At 45.9% G+C, this 18,899-nt stretch overlaps 3 protein-coding genes across 4 annotated transcripts in view; 1 reads left to right on the plus strand and 2 right to left on the minus strand.

Moving 5' to 3' along the window:
• The window catches only part of LOC127004891 (uncharacterized), a 9,718-nt gene extending 8,261 nt beyond the window's left edge, over positions 1-1,457 (minus strand). Inside the window, exons 1-2 of one of the 2 annotated variants that reach the window (XM_050873105.1) lie at positions 1,186-1,457; positions 596-746 (exon numbers count right to left, since the gene is read on the minus strand). In XM_050873105.1, the coding sequence (XP_050729062.1) occupies positions 596-607 (12 nt within the window). In that variant the 5' untranslated portion in view covers positions 608-746; positions 1,186-1,457. The remainder of the gene's footprint in view (positions 1-595; positions 747-1,185) is intronic. The other variant, XM_050873104.1, reaches the window with a different exon arrangement.
• The window catches only part of LOC127004893 (uncharacterized), a gene marked incomplete at its 3' end in the record, with an annotated part of 49,057 nt that overhangs the window by 13,279 nt on the left and 16,879 nt on the right, over positions 1-18,899 (plus strand).
• Positions 5,238-9,951, minus strand: LOC127004892 (uncharacterized). The gene is made up of 3 exons (XM_050873106.1): positions 9,855-9,951; positions 9,314-9,411; positions 5,238-8,375 (listed from the first exon to the last, which is right to left on the minus strand). Exons 1-3 carry the CDS (start codon positions 9,937-9,939, stop codon positions 5,709-5,711), a joined length of 2,850 nt encoding a protein of 949 aa, XP_050729063.1. The 5' UTR covers positions 9,940-9,951; the 3' UTR covers positions 5,238-5,708.

An 18,899-nucleotide genomic window follows, 5' to 3' on the forward strand; every position in this document is an offset into this window, starting at 1 on the left:
TTACAATTAAATTACAGATAACCTCATCCTTTAATTAATTACAATTACAATTACGTCAAATTCGTCTTCTGCACGAGGAAACTAATCTCATGCATCTATTGAAACTATTCATATATAACAATTTTAACCTAACCTGACCTTCACTCCCTCCCATTGTCAACTCACTGTGGCTGGATGCAGTGAGATTTTAAAGTGAAGAATAAAATTAACCTCAAGTGCAGATAGCAACAATATCCAACTGAAAAACGGTGTTGATAATGAAGCGTACGATAAAGTCTATCAGAAAAGTCACACTCCTCCTCCTCCTCTTCTTTACTCCACATGGTCAGGGTCAGACTATATGACTCAGACAGAACATGTATTCGACTCGTACGGACGGGGACGGACCCAACACCACCAGTCCACCACCACTACCACAAGCAGCCCTTCCACAGATAGCCTACACATACATACATACATACATACACACACACACACACATCTTTCCCCACTTTACAAGCTTGATATAATGGGTAGAGGGTATGGGTGACCGTAGGCATGTGAAGGTGGCTGGCGGTATGATGTATTAACTTCCCCATCACCTGATAACACGTACCGAACGATACATTTTGACAGAGGGCGATGTTTTGCTGATGCAGAGCGGTGACTTCCCTTCCTCCTCTTCCTCCTCCTGTCTCTTATTGACTGCCAAGTTCTAACCCTCTCCACTATTCTCCTCCATACGTATGTTGCTATGACGATGTTGACTGGGACACAAATAGTTCAGTTAACAATGTATATCGAATTTCTTGATCGTTGAATTTGACACACGCCACTGTCATCATCTAACTTGGCTGACTGATAAATAAACCTGTAGGATCACACAACTGAGGAGGCAGCTCAAGGACAATATATATACAGTCAAACAAAAGCTTTATAATTTATTGATCGTTCTATTTGACACTCACGCACTGTCATCATCTAGCTTGGCTGACAATGATAAATAAACCTGTAGGATCAGACAGAACAGAGGAGGCAACTCAAGGACAATAGTTATACAGTGAAACAAAAGCTCGACATGTCACGAACTTGCATATTCACGAGGCTTTGGGTAGGGTCAACGATTTACTAATGCCCCAAAATTGAGGTAACCTGACGGAGGCGTAGACTCGTTCAAACAAGAGGAGTAGGAGTGCAAGTTCTCACCTCGTAGATGTAGTTGCTGGTGTTGGTGCTAGGCTGGTTTCCCATCTCCAGTAGTAACTTATAGAACACCTCGATAAGTTATCCTCCTTCTTGACTTGAGGCTGCCTTGATATGCCTTCCGACTCTCTCTTTGCTTCGAATGATCCTTCCTTCCTAAACTCGTCCGCTCCCTCGTCAGGTCGTCACATCACTGCTAATGCGTATTCCACCTCCATCTCCTCCCGCGCCTTTCCCCAGACGCGAACTGGTCGTGTATTGAGGCGGTTGAGTAGAGGGCCCGTTCTCTTTGCTACAGCGCTCATGACTAAGGGCAGACTTCGCTAACTTCACGCCTCGCCTTTCTTTGTAGTTTTATTATTGTTTTCTGATTTTTATAGCCGTTAGATCCGTCAATTGGATGGTACTAGTTACTATTGACCCTGCTATTAAGGTTTTGCTATTATCGCTGCTACTGCCATCCCTACTACTTCTACTAGACTATTATTGCCTACTTATATTATTTTTGCTGCTGGTGTTGGTGCTTCCTTCGCAGCTACTATAGTGAATCCACGAGGAACTGGCGGATTGGGGGGTTTCTGCGGGGGTCTCTCCTCCTGTACCACGCTGCCACATCTCTTGTCTCCAATTGTGGGATTAGAGTCAAGGTGTTAAGTGGACCACCATTAGCCTCCCTTCATTTCCTCCTCCTCCTCCTCCTCCTCCTTTCTCTCTCTCTCTCTCACTCTCACTCTCTCTCTTCTTCGGGGACGAGAATACAGGCTGTCTTGGTGACCTGTTCGTCATGCACTCATGATCCAGTTTGGCGCAGACTCTTTCAATAGTTCTTTCACTAACATTAGTGGGTCTCGCTGTTCTTGCAGTTACTCTTGTGAGTGGTATGATAAATCCTCTGTTGTTTTTTTCGTCTAAAAAGTACTTGTTTACATTGTAAATGAGTTCTTTCTCGCGGCTGTGCAGCCAACGACGTGGAGAGGGAGGGAGGGGAGAGGCAGAGGCGGGAGCGGGCCACCCATGGGCCCACCTGCTGACCCTTCCATGACCTTGAGAGAAGTGACCCTCTGGATGTGTACTACACACAGTGTTCCCAGTGGAAAAAACTAAAACGTACCATAAAAAATGATCAAAATGTAAAAATGTACCAAATGGCTGAAAAAAAGTATCAAAAAAAGTATCAACCGGTAATTTTAGGTAATTTATATTTTACAGTGAGGAAATTACTTAAATATTATTTTTTTAACTCTTACTCTTACGTCTGGCAGTGATGTAGGGTGTACACAGTCTGCAGTGTCTATTGCAGCATGATGACTTGTATGGTAACAGAGAGAGAGAGAGAGAGAGAGAGAGAGAGAGAGAGAGAGAGAGAGATTAAAACTTATAATTAAGATAACACAGACAATGTAGAATTCTAATCTATATGTGGCAAACAATACATTTGGTATAGATATACAATTTATTACATATCTTACAAAATAATATCTATGCTTTTGATAAATTAACGATCTTATGGCATTCTATGTATAATTCAATGTATAGTGAATGTTGTCCATCATGATGACAATGGTATATGAAAGTGCCCCAATATTATCTACCATTTCACAATGCTATCCAGCTCCTTCCTAAATAAAACTTTTATTTTTTTTAATAAACCGAGAGAGCAGCTCAAAAATAACAAAAAAAAAAAAAAAACGCTAATCACTGCTCCTTAACAAGAAAAAAAAAAGAGTAGTCAGTTACTTGAGCTTAAAATACCGTATCTCCTCTTTAAGCAATTAAAACAATAAGTAAAATATTATTGATTTCCTACTTTTGGTCATTATCACATTTCATTCTCCCTTGAATGCTGCTTGAGCCGAGCGTATCATTGCATTGTTTGGCTCCCAGTCAAAGCAATTCACAGCATCACCATTGCCCTTGGTTATTAAGAGGCCATTGACTGTTTCTGTATTAAGTATATTTCTGGTGTCAGTTTTGATCAGTTTTACCTGAGAAAATATTATCTCCACTGTAGCTGACACTGATCCGCGGTAGAATATATACGTCAATACAAATTTATACCGGGACTTTTACTTTTTTTCACATTTCCCTGGATGCATCGGTGAGACGAAAATGTATCATTTTTCTTACTAAATTGGTAAAAAAGTATCAAATTTTTCCTCAATGATAATTTCGTACCACTTTAGCTTAATGTCGTAAAAATGTACCGCTACCGACAAAAAGTATCAAAATGGTACTTTTGTACCGTCACTGGGAACCCTGACTACACATCCAGAGGGTCACTTCTAGACACTAGACAACGTTGTATTCCAACGTTGTCTAGTGTCGTGGTATTTATACAAAATATTTGTTATTATCTTATAAACGAAACAATCTTAACGCTATATGACCTTATTGGATTATCCAATTATTTAATTAAATTCATTTAAAGGTAGGAAATAGATGACATATGAGAGGAAGCGAGTGTTGAGAGTGTGATCTTGATCTTGATCTTGATGTCACAGGTGGCTCGGGATTTCTCCCCAGCCAGGCCTTTGTATCGGCAGCTCCTGTGAAAAGAAAACAAAACATGCGGGAAGTCAATGTTCTCGGGGCAAGATATCATTCCCTACATCTTTCACGCCACATGCCCTCCAAGAACTCTTTCACTGCCTCAATCACTCGTCCACTCGTCTCTCCACTGAGCCCCAGCAGCAGCACCATCCACTCCCTTCCAGTCCTCCCGTTTACATCACGTCCCATCTCGCTCAAAAACACATGCATCATCTTCGTTCTCTCCCTGTCATACTTCTTGCATTCCAGCACTACATGCTGCACAGTCTCGTCCACACCCCTGTCACACATCTGGCACACTTTGCTGCGGGACTCAGACCATCTATAGTTCCTTGCATTCACATCCAGACACTGCGCTCTAGCACGGAAAAGAAGATCACCTCCCAGGCTTCCCTCATACCACACCTCACACTTTGGGGCCTCTTTCTCCCTATACCAGTCGAGAGTTTCCTTTCTTTCCAAGGTGCGGGGCGGGGCTGACCCGCACCTCTCACCCCCCAATCCGCCAGTTCCTCCTGGATTGACTATATTACTATTATCATGCACTGTCACTAAAGGGTTTCTACCATCATTACTTACTATTTCTCCTTATCATTACTGTCGTGGCTTGACGTTGACCAGTCCATGTATAGGCTTGTGGTGCGCTTGTTACTATCTGGCACTATTACTGATATTTACATTACTGTTACACACTAAGGTCACTCTATTACTGACGGCAGGTGATTTGTGTCGATTTTTATTTTATGTTGCCAAATTCCATCCTCATGCTTGTTTTTCCTTTGGCTTCCGCGGGTCCTGTAATTCCCCTCCCGCCTCTCTGCCACATAGTCCCAACCATGGAGATAAAATTCTACCTCCATGGTCCCAACACCTATCGCTCCCTCTCATGTGTTAGCTACAGGCAGCATATGAGAGGGAGAGAGTGTTGGGACGGTGTGGCAGAGCAGCGGGGAGGAAAGAAAGGACCCCGGGGGACTCGCCAAAACGATCTCACCAATCAGGTTTCACTATGGCGTTTTTAGGCCGGGTTGCCACTATTCCGTTTCACGTTACCGTCTACCATCAATATCTACATGACCATCAATGACGTCATCAACGGAACCCGGACTAGGGGCCGCTTTCACAGTCATTTTGTTTGTTTTGATCGTTACCAATGGCGGCGATCGCTGCTACAGTATTTCCACGTAAAACTGGCCGATGGGGTAGTGGCGGCTGCGGAGTTAACCTAGCCCCGCACCTTACCACACACTCACCACCTCTTGCTTCCTCTGCAGCCCCCACTATCCCATAGACCAGTTTCACGTGGAAAACTAGTGTCGATCGCCGCCATTGGTAACGATCAAAACAAAGTGACTGTGAAAGCGGCCCTAAATCCTTCCTCGACTTCCTTGTAACGATGATAAGCAGAGGGAGTAATGTAGAATTGTCAGCATGTTCATTACTTACCCCTAGCATTGATGGAAAATAAAAAGTGTGCTAATCTAGGATGGAGAGGAAACACTCGCTACTTTGGGAAGTTTTATTATTTTCCAGTAAATATATCATCCCTTACAGCTACCCAATTCAATGGAAATAAAGTACAATATTGGTTATTATACAGTAAATCAAATAACTTCATTGGTAATAAGTGAAATTATAGACCACCATTCACCTGCACTAGTTCACCCTCCCTTTTCTGCCTATCTCTGACATTTTTTCATTTTAACCGATGTATTTCTGCCTAAGTTACGCACATTGTAGGAGTGTCTTTTCACGTGAAGGTCAAGCAAGTTAAGTGGGTTATATCAGCTACAATCAGATGGTGTCGGTAAGATAAGGTTTTTATCTATAGGTTTTTTTAGTATCAAGAAATTTCAACCATGACCAGAGGCATCGTTTTGGATAGTCGACTTCCCCATTTGGTGTCTTGGAACCCTTAAACACTGAAGACCCTGTTAGTGTTAGGGTGCTTAGGGTGGGGGCGACTGACTAGGCTGCTAGATGAGTTTTAGGAGGTATTCTGGGTAGTACTCCTCGGTTTTGTACTTGACAATTAACCTAGGATTGGTGGGGTTGTCCACGGTCGAGTCGAAGGGCATGGAGGTGACAGGGTTGATGGGAGGCCGCACCATGCTTGAGTTACCTACAACCATGGAGCCAACGGCCACCCTCGCCACAAACATGTATTTCAAGTTATTGGAATCTGCCCGACAGTACCCAAGAGAAAGCTTTGCGTCAGTGCCAAAGTAGGTTCCTCGCCCATAACTTTGCCCGCTGGCTGAGCCGTGGAGCCGCCAGTCAAAGTTCTCGGCACAGATGCTGGGCACCACGCTGTGCGAGGTACCGTGGAACAGCTGCCGCACATCCACCTTGGCCGGGTCCTTGTATATGGCGGTCATCTCCTTGATCTTGTTCTGTAGGGAGCGCCACATGAATGGGTTCTGAATGCGCTCCACCTGGATTACGTTAGAGGGTGACACACCCAAGCCGATAAGAGCAACCACCTTCTTGCACTCATCTGAGGTCGGGGCCAAGACAACCAGGCGAGAGCGTTCCTCAGGCTGCATGGCCTCCCAGTGCTGGGGAAGGTCTGATTCTTTATTGGTTTTGGCCTTATCACCTGTCTCCTCTTCTGGCATGTGTGGCTCGGGCCTGCGCCGCACCTCTCGACTCACCTGTGTCGACTGGTTTGTTTGTTTCATGGCAGTTAAGTCCAAGACATAGGTGAATTTGGAGTTGTTGAAGGTGATTGTCTGTTTTGGGTTCTGTAAGTAATGCTTCTCGATGTCCGCGGAAGTAAGGCTGCTGACGAGGTCTTTCCTGTCAGCGGTGTCTGCTTTGCCGTACTTCACCCACTTCTTGTTAATATCCTGGAAGTACCAGTGGTGAGTTGCCGCCTCGATGGTTTGGCCCGCCACCAGCTGTGTACACAGCCGCCGTAGCTGGAAGTTCTTGCTCTTCGAGGGGTTGGTGAGGCTCATGGTCTGAAAGTCGGCGTGCCAAACGTCGCGGCCCAGATGGATGAAAAGACCTCTGACGGAGGACTCCAGCTTGGAAGGGTCTAGGCGAGGCAGGTCCACGCCGCTGAGGTCAGGGTCACAGAAGGCCCTTTCAATGCAGGCTGCCTGCTCAAGACGAAGGTTGAACCAGCGGCCCTCCTGATCATTTACGCATATCTGCCAGTGGAAGTGAGTGAGGGAATGCAGCCGCGAACACCCAGTGGCTTCGTCCCGACACACGGTCTCCACTGAGTAGTAACAGATCTCTGGTGTGGCCACGTTTCCCTGGAGATCATGGGCCCACAGTGTTCGGGGCCGTGGGGTCGGCTTCGGCGGATCCGGTGCCTTCTGCTTGCTTGCTTCTGCTTGGGAGGGACTGGAATTTGCCTTGGGCTGTTTCTTGGTGTTTGGTTGTTTCTTTGGCAGGTTGTCACGTTGGCTACTATTTTTTGAAGTGTCATCATCAGAATCTTCAGATTCGGTTTCTGTTGCTGAGGACTCATCAGTGTTCTTCCCTTGCCTGTTTGTAGCACGATCCATCCTCTTCTTGGGTTCAGGGAGCTCTTTCTTATTGTGGATTTTCTTTCCTTTGCCATGGGAACTATGACTCTTCTTGGAGTCACTTTCACTGTCAGAGTCGTCTTCTGTGTCTGAAGATGAGTCCTTGGCATTGTCCTTCTTCATGGTTCCCCGTTGCCTGCCTAAGTCTGGGGCAACATTGCCACTGTTGCCCTTCTTTGTTCGTCCCTGCCCTGTAAACTTTGCGGGACTGGAGGTGGAGGGAGATATGTTCTTGAGGCCGGGGTTGGCCTGCAACAGGGCCATGGCTACATCTCGTGGAGCCTCGTTCACTGGCAGTTTGTATTGTTTAAGTAGATGGCAGCAGGCAGGGCCCAGTAGGTCATGGTTCAGGCGGCATTTTTTATTAGAGCACTTAGTGAGGCCCAACACGAAGCTAAGACACACATGCAGGCTGGAGCAGTGCGCTTGGTCACAGCCGGCCTCGTTGTAGTCCCTGCACACACCCAAAGGGCCAGCCTGCCTCTGGCCCTGGCCCTGCCTCTGGCGCTGGCCCTGGTTCTGGCCACCTCGTAGTAGCTGTCGCAGAACAGAGTAGGAGACACGCTCCATGAAGAGCCTCTTGAGTATAGCCATGTTGTGGTCGGTGTGCCACCTGTGGCCCAAAACACATGTCTGATTATCTCCACACCAGTTGTATATAAACTTGGGACACATGTGGAGGCCATCACAGGTGTCGCGGCTCTGGCACCCTTCCGGGCTGGAGTGAGCACCACACAGCTTGAGGCGAGGAGCAAGCGTCACCACCTCGTTCTGCAGGACGAATATGTGGCCGTGGGTCTGAACGACGATCCTTACATCCTCGGGTGGCAGGTCGTGCTGCTCTAGCAGGATCAGGAGGCTGTTGGAGCGGTCCTGGCTGTTTGAAAGTATCTCCACCAGGTGCTGGGGTGTCAAGAGATCTCCTGGCCTGAGTGGTGGTGGTTGTCCCCTCGGCCCGCCTCCACCCCGTGGTTTCCCTCGGCGCCAATTCTGATCTGGGGGCCCAGGCCGGTTGTGGTAGTCCATACGCTCATGGGGCGGCTTATATCGGTCATGATCCTCTCTCCATGGTGGTCTAGAATACCTCGGGCGCTCCTCCCACTCCTGCGATTGTGTTAACACAAATCTTAACAGCAAGCAGTCAAACTCATGGATGCTCACTAACACACACATGTGTAAACACAAATCTAATCTATTAAGATTCTATGACAGGGTAGTGGAAGTATTACAGGAGAGGTGGTTGGCTGGATATTTCTTATTCAGATTTCAAGAAAGCATTTGACAGATTATCACACCAAGAGCTTTTATGGAAACTGGAATATAAGGAGGACTTTCATGAAAGACTCATCGCAAACAGAAACAATGTAAAAATTGCAAGACCTAAAACAAGCTACATGAATAGTGTCATGTGACAGATGGACTTCACTTTGGATAAATCCCATGTAATAGTCAGAAAAAAAGACTAGACTGTGAATTAAGCTTGGATATTCGGTTACAACAGGAAAGGAAAAAAGTTGGTAGTGTACATAAGGTCATAAAAAAAGGAAATTAACACATTGCTAGCAAACATGAGCTAGTGTGGCCTTCACATCTGTAAGCCCAATTATGTTGAAAAGATAACTATATAATTTACAAGACCAAATATAGAGTATCTACGCAGCAAGTTTGGAACCCCCATTCGAAAAAAGAACACAAAGGTTGAAAAGTACAAAGGGTTGTTATGAAATGAGTTATTTCCCTAAAAAAAATAACTAAAGAAAAATTGGAAACGTGAAATCTGCCAACCATAGGAGAGGATATAATGTCATTGTTGTTTGAGTGTGCCACATGAAGAGAGAAGATAGATGTAAATGAGTATATATCATGGGAAAAAAAAAAAAAAAAAAAAAAAAAAATCCGAACCGGCTGATCAGAGGGATGTACTACCAAATGAAGTTGTGTGCGCCAATAGCATTCAGTGTTAAAACTAGGCAAATATGAACCTTTCTCAAGACTGTCAAAAAAGTATAAGTATGTAAGAACACAACACAAAGAAGCCCTACCCGGGGTGGAGACAGGTCGGGTCTCCATCGGGGCTCGTACGGGGGCGGCGGGCCTGGTAAACCGCCTCCACGCCCCCTGCCGCCACCGCCGCCTCTCACTGCAAAGGGAGGTTGGCTTTAGCTTGATTGATTGATAGTTTATTGTTGCAAGTAAAACAACAAAGAAGGGAGGAGCATGCCATCCCAACCCCCAGGCAGTACAGAGTGTGATGATACAACTAAGGATACATGTGTAAGTAGCACCAGGAAGCTTGTGTATCAAGAACTTACCAGAAATATTGACGTAGCAAAATTTATCATACACATTATACACCACCGTTGCCAGATTATCGTACTCACAGCATAGTATTTACCGGTTTCTCTGACGCCTAACTATTGCCAAGAAACATCAGGATATAACTCTTTTAACGATAACTATAAATGAGTTTCGTTATTGGAGCCCAGAAGACAGTTTTTGGGGCAGGAAGTCGGGAAATATAAGCGGCTGAGTACGACTATCTGGCAACGTTGAATTATACACACTCAAATCTCTCTCACTTACAATTCGCAATCAACCGCGTGACGTTCTCTGCCTCAGCGAAAAGGTCTTCTCGGCTCCTCCCGCCAAAGCCTCGTCGCCCCGCCATCCTGTTGTCGACCTGCGAAGAGAAACAATAAAACTATATTCTTAAACGTATCGGTCTCCCATTACCATTTCCTAAGGCCACAGGGAAGATTAACCGGGATTTCATGTTTTTTTTTCTTCCGTAATCACTGGTATCTCAAAAGTCCAAGGAAATCCCAGCAACTTCTACTTCGGAGCCCCAGCACACACATTTGACAAAGCTTCCGCAGGAGTTGTGGGCATTTCAAAGGGTAGTTTTATGACCCTATGGTGGTAATTTGACCCTCCTAATGTATCATGAAAATAAAAACACTCATTAGAACCCGACTGATCTCCTTATCGGCCTTGGGAAACAGTTGATGTGAGGGATAGAAACATTGACAATATCTACCATAGTAATTTTTAAACCCAAGAGAGAGAGAGGTGGGAGGTGGGGGTGCATCTTATCACGTGGTAGTACGTATTGCTCGCATCAGCTGTGTGTGTGTGTGTGTGTGTGTGTGATAATGCAGATATACGTGTTGATAACGTCCTAGACTAAATGCCTAAACGTCCTTATCTTACACTTTATCATCATGAAATAGATAAACAAATAAACACAACCCTAATAAGAGATTCAAATCCTCTTCGCTGTAACGGGGTTGACTGTTGCAAGAGGAGCGAGCGATCCTCAGTGCGTTGGAGCCTTGTGTTTTCCTGTTCATCGCTCGCCTGTCTCACACTCCTTCGCTCATGGCTGGTTGGGGGCAGATATACGTTTTCAACATCTCTGCTCCCATAAAACCACCAAAACGTAATTATGTCAGTGTCAGGGGAGGTGGAGATGGGTCTGTGTGAAGGGATAAGAAAAGGTTAGGGTAGGGAACAGTAGGAAGTATGAGACAGTGGTGTAGTTATATGTGTTCAAGATAGTTATTCCAGTGTGACATCTAAGACAAAGAGTAAAAAGAATGTTATACTTCTTTGATTTCTTCTCCTTAATATCTTATCTAACACCTTTTTGCTTGGTGATTAAGATTAAGGGTTTCAATATTGTTATACTTCCCTAATTCCTTTTTTTCCCCATCTCTGCTGTGACAATTACGACGGATGGTTTCATTATTACGATACACTTCTAATTCCTTCGATTGAATCTTATCTAAAACCTCTTTGCTATACGATAACTAAGACTGAGTTTAAATATTACGTTACATTCTTCTACTGCCTCCGTATCAGACCATAGTGCACATAATTATAGTACTGTACGCACAAGCCTCACCTTACCCAGCCATTCATCAATAGGATATTCTCTATTTTCTACATTTCTCCACTTTCCTGTTTTCATATAAATGCCGCTGGACGGATTATCATTTTTTTATTTTCATCTGTAATATACCTGCCTCTTCGCTAGTCCTCTTTCTTCCACCTAAAATGACCTTGTGCCCCATACCATCTCATTATACCTGACCTACTTTGATACTTATTACAATTATCACCTCGATCCAAAACACCTGTGAACTGCAACCAACCATCACACATCCGCCACCCGCACTCAGACACTGATCACCCTCCTCCCGCGCCCCCCTCACCCACCAACCCACACATGCATCTCCAAGACCACCACCGCTGACTCACCACCACAAACGACGCGTCCAATACGTGTACAGAACACTTTCCCTCCCTGTTCCTGACCGATACGTATTCGTTTTGAGATTAAAATAAGGAATAAGTGGGGGAAGACTTCAAAATGGAGGGGGGTATAGAATAATGTGATATAGTTAACGTATGAGATGTTACAGATAGTGGGTAGTAACATTACCATAGTTACGTAGCTTGAGAGGGTCAATACAAGTTCAGAAGAGTATTATTATCATTTTACGTAGTAGTAGTTGCCAAAATAACAACAAAACGATAAAAGAGAACCACTAACAACTACATGAACTACAATTGCGTTGAGGCTGAACACTAAGTCAATCACCTAAACTTACGTCCACAAAATGTTAAAGATGCAGAAATACTTTGTGAAAACTTAAACTTTTCTCGGAGATGGAGTTACTCAAGATGGTGCAACAAATCAGAGTGAATAGATGCCTTACTGAACGTGTGTTATGTAACCATGAACATGAAACCTGTGATCGTGAGGATGGGGCTTTACGTTCGTTTAAAACTTCTCACGACACACACTTCTATCTTCTACTTATGACTACAAAACTGTCTTATACTTCCCTACCCTAACCCTTTCTTGACCCCTTCTATCTTCTACTTATGACTACAAAACTGTCTAATACTTCCCTACCCTAACCCTTTCTTGACCCCTTCTATCTTCTACTTATGACTACAAAACTGTCTTATACTTCCCTACCCTAACCCTTTCTTGACCACTTCTATCTTCTACTTATGACTACAAAACTGTCTTATACTTCCCTACCCTAACCCTTTCTTGACCCCTTCTATCTACTTATGACTACAAAACTGTCTTATACTTCCCTACCCTAACCCTTTCTTGACCCCTTCTATCTTCTACTTATGACTACAAAACTGTCTTATTCTTCCCTACCCTAACCCTTTCTTGACCCCTTCTATCTTCTACTTATGACTACAAAACTGTCTTATTCTTCCCTACCCTAACCCTTTCTTGACCCCACACACAGGCCCGTCTCCACCTCTCCTGACACTGACATAATTACATTTTGGTGGAATTCTGCGAACTTGGGAAGACAGCCATGAACGTACCCGCGGGCCAAAATTGCCAGTTATGCATTGTGCCCCCCATGCCAATAATAGCCATATTCATAACCACTTCAGGCGTCCAAGTAGACATTATTGGACAAGGCTTTCGTAGGAGTCGTGGGCATTTCCAAGGGTAGTTTTCTGACCCTGATGGTAGTCTGACAACGCCTCTGCACCACAAGCGTGAAAAGAACACTAATGAGAACCCGACGAATCTCCTTTTTGGCCTTAGAAATGGTTGATGTAAGAGAACATTCTACTAACTCATCACTCTGGCTTTGTTTCAACCTTAGCTCAGCACAGGTCACGGCATAGTGTCATGGGAAAGACGACGAGGATCCAAAACAACGATACAAAGCAACGGAAAGAATGCAAACAACTCACGGTGCTCACTCGGCTAAACTTATGACCACTGCTACGGATTGCTGTGGAGCTCTCTTCCTTTTTCTGGCGTTTCCTTCACTACTGCTGCTACTGGGGATGAATGTGATGTGTCGGGGCATGTGTCTGTCTCTTATGCACACCCGAGCGGCCCACCTCCCATCCTCACAGCCTCCACTCGGTGTTTAATGGACTAAAACAAACACGTCACACTCGCCCCTGCCTCTCCCGGACTTGACAGGTCCCACACGCGTATTGTCAGAGTGGTGGCACCACCGTTGCCAGATTATCGTACTCAGAGCCGCGTATTTATCGGTTTCTGGTCCATAATGTTGCCAAGAAACACCAATAATTAACCATTTTATTGATAATTTTATATGAAGCCAGTTTTTGGGGTGGAGGAGACAGTTTTTAGGTCGGATATCGGCAAACAGAGGAGGCTGAGTACGACAATCTGGCAATGTTGGGTGGCACTGGTGGGCGGCAGAGCGCGTTCTCCTTCTTATCTTGCAAGGGTAACTGTACTATCCGATTCGTTGACTTTTTAGATTTTTATTTGTTACTTGAGCTATCTAAAACTCATTCTCTGTCGAGCACCCCTGTTTGTATAAATGGTAAAGTGTTTGTGGATGCTTTGTTTTTCTCTTGCAAGGGTGACTGTTCTATTCCTTACGTAGTTATTTATCTAGATAAGTGGTTCCGAAACTTTTTCTGGTTGTTACCCACTTTTAACACATGATCCGTGTCCATGCCCCCCCCCCCCCAACCAAATAAAATAAGGTAAAAAAAAAAAAAAAAAAAAAAAGACGTATTACTCGTGTCTGGCAGCAAGGCACTGCACAAACCTGTAAGTTCCCTCTCCTGGCTGTCTACCCGCTAAACTCCTTTGGTTTTATCTCTACATAGCCTCACAGAGACACACCAGTCCTCGTCGACAGACCGACTTGGTCGGCTAAATTTCGATCGCCGATAGAGTCGGTCTGTCGCCATGGCCCTCAGTTTGAAAACTACTGATCTAGAAGTTTATTTGTTTGTATGAATGGTAAAATAGTGATTGTGGATGCTTTGTTTTTCTCTTGCAAGGGTGACTGTTCTAATCGATTCGTGGTCTTTTAGACGTGTTTACTTATGTTATTTGAGCCACCTAACACTCTCTAGCACCCCGGTTTGTATGAACGATAAAATAGTGTTTTTGGATGCTGCTGGTTTAGTGTTTTCCTCTCAGACTTCCATTTCTGCCACTCTTTCAGAAGTTACAGGAACCTTAAACTTTTGAAGCCTTTCAGTTCAGTCTTGGCAGCAATCCTATTTCTAATCAGTGTGGTCAGCTAGTATATGGAGTGTTATCTGAACAATCACACATGAATATAGTGTTATATAAAAAGATCCCGACCCCATAATGGTGAGTCAGGGCCTTCACTGCTACATGTAACAACCTTTATGGCTTACCTTTACAACGTACGAATGAAGTTTTCGTTTCCGGGATGTTTCTCCTCTTGGAAATTGAAGTCTCTCTCGTACAGATTTCTTGAGCATGTCCCAAGGTAGTGTTCTTTTACGTGACGCCTCTTTATTTGGAATTTCACTTCTCTTCAGTTCATAGTTCTTGCGTGTAACATTTGGAGGGTCATTCATCTCCTGTTCACTATTCTTGGATATGTCACTTGGGGGGGCATTCATCTCCTGTTCACTATTCTTAGGTGTAACACTAACAGGTTCAGTTCTTTTCGTAACACTGGCAGGTTCATCTCTCTTCGTAAAACTTGCAGGTTCATCTCTCTTCGTAACACTTGCAGGTTCATCTCTCTTCGTAACACTGGAAAGTTCATCTCTCTTCGTAACACTGGAAGGTTCATCTCTCTTCGTAACACTGGAAGGTTCATCTCTCTTCGTAACACTGGCAGGGTCATCTCTCTTCGTAACACTGGCAGGGTCATCTCTCTTCGTAACACTGGCAGGTTCATCTCTCTTCGTAACACTGGCAGGTTCATCTCTCTTCGTAACACTGGCAGGTTCATCTCTCTTCGTAACACTCACAGGTTCATCTCTCTTCGTAACACTGGCAGGTTCATCTCTCTTCGTAACACTGGCAGGTTCATCTCTCTTCGTAACACTCACAGGTTCATCTCTCTTCGTAACACTTGCAGGTTCAGTTCTCTTCGTAACACTCACAGGTTTATCTCTCTTCGTAACACTGGCAGGTTCATCTCTCTTCGTAACACTGGAAGGTTCATCTCTCTTCGTAACACTGGCAGGTTCATCTCTCATCGTAACACTGGAAGGTTCATCTCTCTTCGTAACACTGGCAGGTTCATCTCTCTTCGTAACACTGGAAGGTTCATCTCTCTTCGTAACACTGGCAGGTTCATCTCTCTTCGTAACACTCACAGGTTCATCTCTCTTCGTAACACTGGCAGGTTCATCTCTCTTCGTAACACTCACAGGTTCATCTCTCTTCGTAACACTGGCAGGTTCATCTCTCTTCGTAACACTCACAGGTTCATCTCTCTTCGTAACACTTGCAGGTTCAGTTCTCTTCGTAACACTCACAGGTTCAGTTCTCTTCGTAACACCTGCAGGTTCAGTTCTCTTCGTAACACTCACAGGCTCACTTCTCTTCGTAACACTTGCAGGTTCTATTCTTCGTCGTTTACAATTCTTGGGTGTAACACTTGGAGGCTCATTCCTCTTCCCTCCACGACTTTTGGGTGAAACACTCGCAGGTTCTGTTCTCTTTCGTTTACAGTTCTTGGGTGTAACACTTGGAGGCTCATTACACTTCCGTCCTCGATTCTTGAATGTAATACTTGGAAGTTCAGTTAATTTCCGTCCACGATTCTTGGGTGTAGTATTTGCAGGTTCAGCAGTTCTCTTCGTAACACACGGGGGTTCATTCCTCTTCCGTTTACGACTCCTTAGTGTAATACTTAAGCTTGGAGGTTCATTTTTCTTCCGTCCACGATTCTTGGGTGTATCAGCCATAGCCGTAATACTATTGACAGCCTCAGTATTCAGACAATTAGACTAAGAAAGCGAGACTAAATAAAGTGCATGTAACTCCCGTTCGGTGGTCTGCAGGCGACTGAGGCCTTGGCCCGTGACCGTTGAGGGTACTGAGGGACAGTGTTGCCAGATCAGACTCATCAAAAGTAGCACAAGGGTTCCCTAAAAGTAGCAAATTCACAGAAAAGTAGCCTAAATACTGTTCACACACACACACACACACACTGATTTTCTAAATTCTGTGACATGAATCAAGACAGGCAGCGACTGTTGGACCCGAGGGTCCGAGGGAAGCCAGTCAGCCACTGTCGGGGAGACGTACGTACGTGAAGTAGACACGTATATGAGACGTATTATACAGGGTACAGAGAAAAATTCTCTGGACCCTGGTATTATATAGTGACAGGCGGCACTGCGGCAGCCAACCATTCATTACGTCATTTTTTGAGTCAGTAATGCTAATGTATGTTGATCAAAATAATTTATAGGCCTTATAGATATTCATTAATCTCGTTGACTTTGCACAGAAGTAAGTATATACAAACATCGGAAATGTATTCTCTCACTAGATGACAAAAATATCTAAGTGTCATCTTTGAGCGACAGCACGTGCACCTCCTTTATGACGGCAGAACACCATACGCGTACGGGTATATTACAGGGCATCAGGTTGCTCACACAAAGACGGACCAAAAAGCTGGCATAAGATAATTACAAAGAAATCTGTATTCGGTAGATACGTATAGGTGTTACACACTTACTAATTATTGCAATAAAAATGATATATATATATATATATATATATATATATATATATATATATATATATATATATATATATATATATATTTCAAATTAGTAGACAATCATTTATATATCAACCCAACCCCATTCCTAAGTAGCCCAAGTCATAAGTCGCAAACGTCAAAATTTTGTAGCGCAGCATCCAAGAAAGTAGCCCAATTTGCAATAAGTAGCCCAATCTGACAACACAGCTGAGGGACTGAGGGACTCAGGTCAGCGACAGTGACTTTTAACCTGAAGCCAACAAACGTATTTTATGAGTGGCGTACATAAAAAAAAAGGTTATGTGTAACTTCAGCATATACTGAGGAAAGTTGTTGGTTGGCCAAATATCATTAATATGAAAAAGTTATTGTGGTATTTTTTATAAATTCTTATATTTCTAGATGCACTGTATACACTTGTTACATTCATTCACTTATACGGTCCAAAATAAGAGGTGAAAGAAAGTTTTAGGTACCTACCTCTTCAAAGTTTTCGACAGGTTACTATTTCAGCGTAATGTTCAACCACCGGCCCGCACACCTCACTCCAAGCACGGGCAGGCGGTGTGCCTCAACCCCAGACCACCACACAACGGGCCGTGAACAACCCAGAACAGCAAGACACACCGCGCCGCCACTCCACAGGGCCGCCAACACACCCCGAGCGGGCAAGGCAGGGCAAAGAGGCTCACAGTACAGGTTTTCCACTTTACTTAACAGCTCCAACACGTACAGAACACTGGTTTACAAGGCACAATAACTCCTGGCACTCAGAGGGGGACAGGCACAGCACAGGGCTCACAAAAGCGGGCAGGGCACACAAGGGCACGGAGACAAGCGGCGCACGTCCGTCGTCTCTCGCAGCTGGGCTCTCCGTCCCCGCGACGGGGCTCGCTTCCTTCCCGCCCGCCGCGATGCACCCCACGCTTCCGGCCATCACAGCCCTCCGCGCCTCAAACTAGCACCCCCCACACAAATAACACAAATACCTCCCAAAATAAACCCCCTGGCGTAGCACTATCCCCCCCTTAAAGAAGCAGTCGACCCGACTGCCCCAACATGCAACACACAAAAATACATGGAATACAAATAAATCAGTCCTCCACCACGTCCTCCACAGTCTCCTCTCGCGCCCCCAAGGGGCTCCGCCTGTCAGCCACGCCGTCGACCAGCCGCCAGTCCTCAGTGGGCTCTTCCACGCCATCCGCTCCACGCAACGCTCGGGACAGTCGACACCGGCTCCTGGCCTCCACCCTCGGGGCAAGGTGCCCTCGCCCGGCTGTGACTACCTCCCCACGCAGCCAAGCTCGAAAACCTCCGGAAGCAAAGGGCACCCGTCCGGTCACCCTCTCCAGCTCCCGTCCGAGGCCAACACAAGCCTTGGCCTGCGTCAGGTAGTCGAGGCCCAGCAAGCAAGGCTCTTCCACGCCCGGCGACGTCCACCGGCAGCCGCTCCACTGCGCTGCCCACGCCGGCACAAGCCTCCACTGGCCCCTCGAGCAGCACACACTGCCCCGTGTCAGGCCGCGCCGAGGACTCCTCAGCCCCGGTGTCCACTGTCACGCGATGTGGCTACATCCGCTGATCCTCCCACTGACAACGCGCTGGTCGGGCGGCGGCAGCTTACTCAAGGCGGGGCTCGGGGGCGGGAGACGGCTGGAAGTTAACCACCTTCTCCAGCCCGTCCACATTTCCCGTCCACTGTCTGTCCGCTCCATCACTCCCTGCGCCGCCCGCTCGTCGACGGCGCGCTGCACTTCCTCCCGCCTGGCTGGTGCGATTCGTCGGGGCGGGCTCTTGGTGGGCGCACTATTTCCTGTGTTGATGTGCTTCACCAACCCCGTGCGGCCCAGGTCCAAACCACCCCCGCTGATCACGTCTGCGCACCGAGCCATGGTGTGGCGCACCTCCGTCTGCGCCTCCGTCAGGTGAGCGGCGCTCCGGTGCGCCAAGTCCTTCAGGAAGTCGGGCAGCGGCCTCACAGCGGCCGACTCCGCGCTCCCCGACGCCTCCTCTTGTCGTTCCACCTTCTCACAGGTGCCCGGCTTGGCACCAGCAGGTACTTTCCGAGCCTCGTCGGAGGAGTTAGCCACCAGCACCG

Source organism: Eriocheir sinensis, chromosome 29 (assembly GCF_024679095.1).
Source record: "Eriocheir sinensis breed Jianghai 21 chromosome 29, ASM2467909v1, whole genome shotgun sequence".
NCBI classification, from domain to species: Eukaryota; Metazoa; Arthropoda; class Malacostraca; order Decapoda; family Varunidae; genus Eriocheir; species Eriocheir sinensis.

Coding starts and splice junctions, on each gene's coding strand:
- LOC127004892 (XM_050873106.1), bottom strand. CDS start 9,939: ATGGCGGGGCGACGAGGCTTTGGCGGGAGGAGCCGAGAAGACCTTTTC. Junction 9,412..9,854: donor CACGCGGTTGATTGCGAATT/GTAAGTGAGAGA, acceptor CTCCCTTTGCAG/TGAGAGGCGGCGGTGGCGGC. Junction 8,376..9,313: donor CCGACCTGTCTCCACCCCGG/GTAGGGCTTCTT, acceptor ACACAATCGCAG/GAGTGGGAGGAGCGCCCGAG.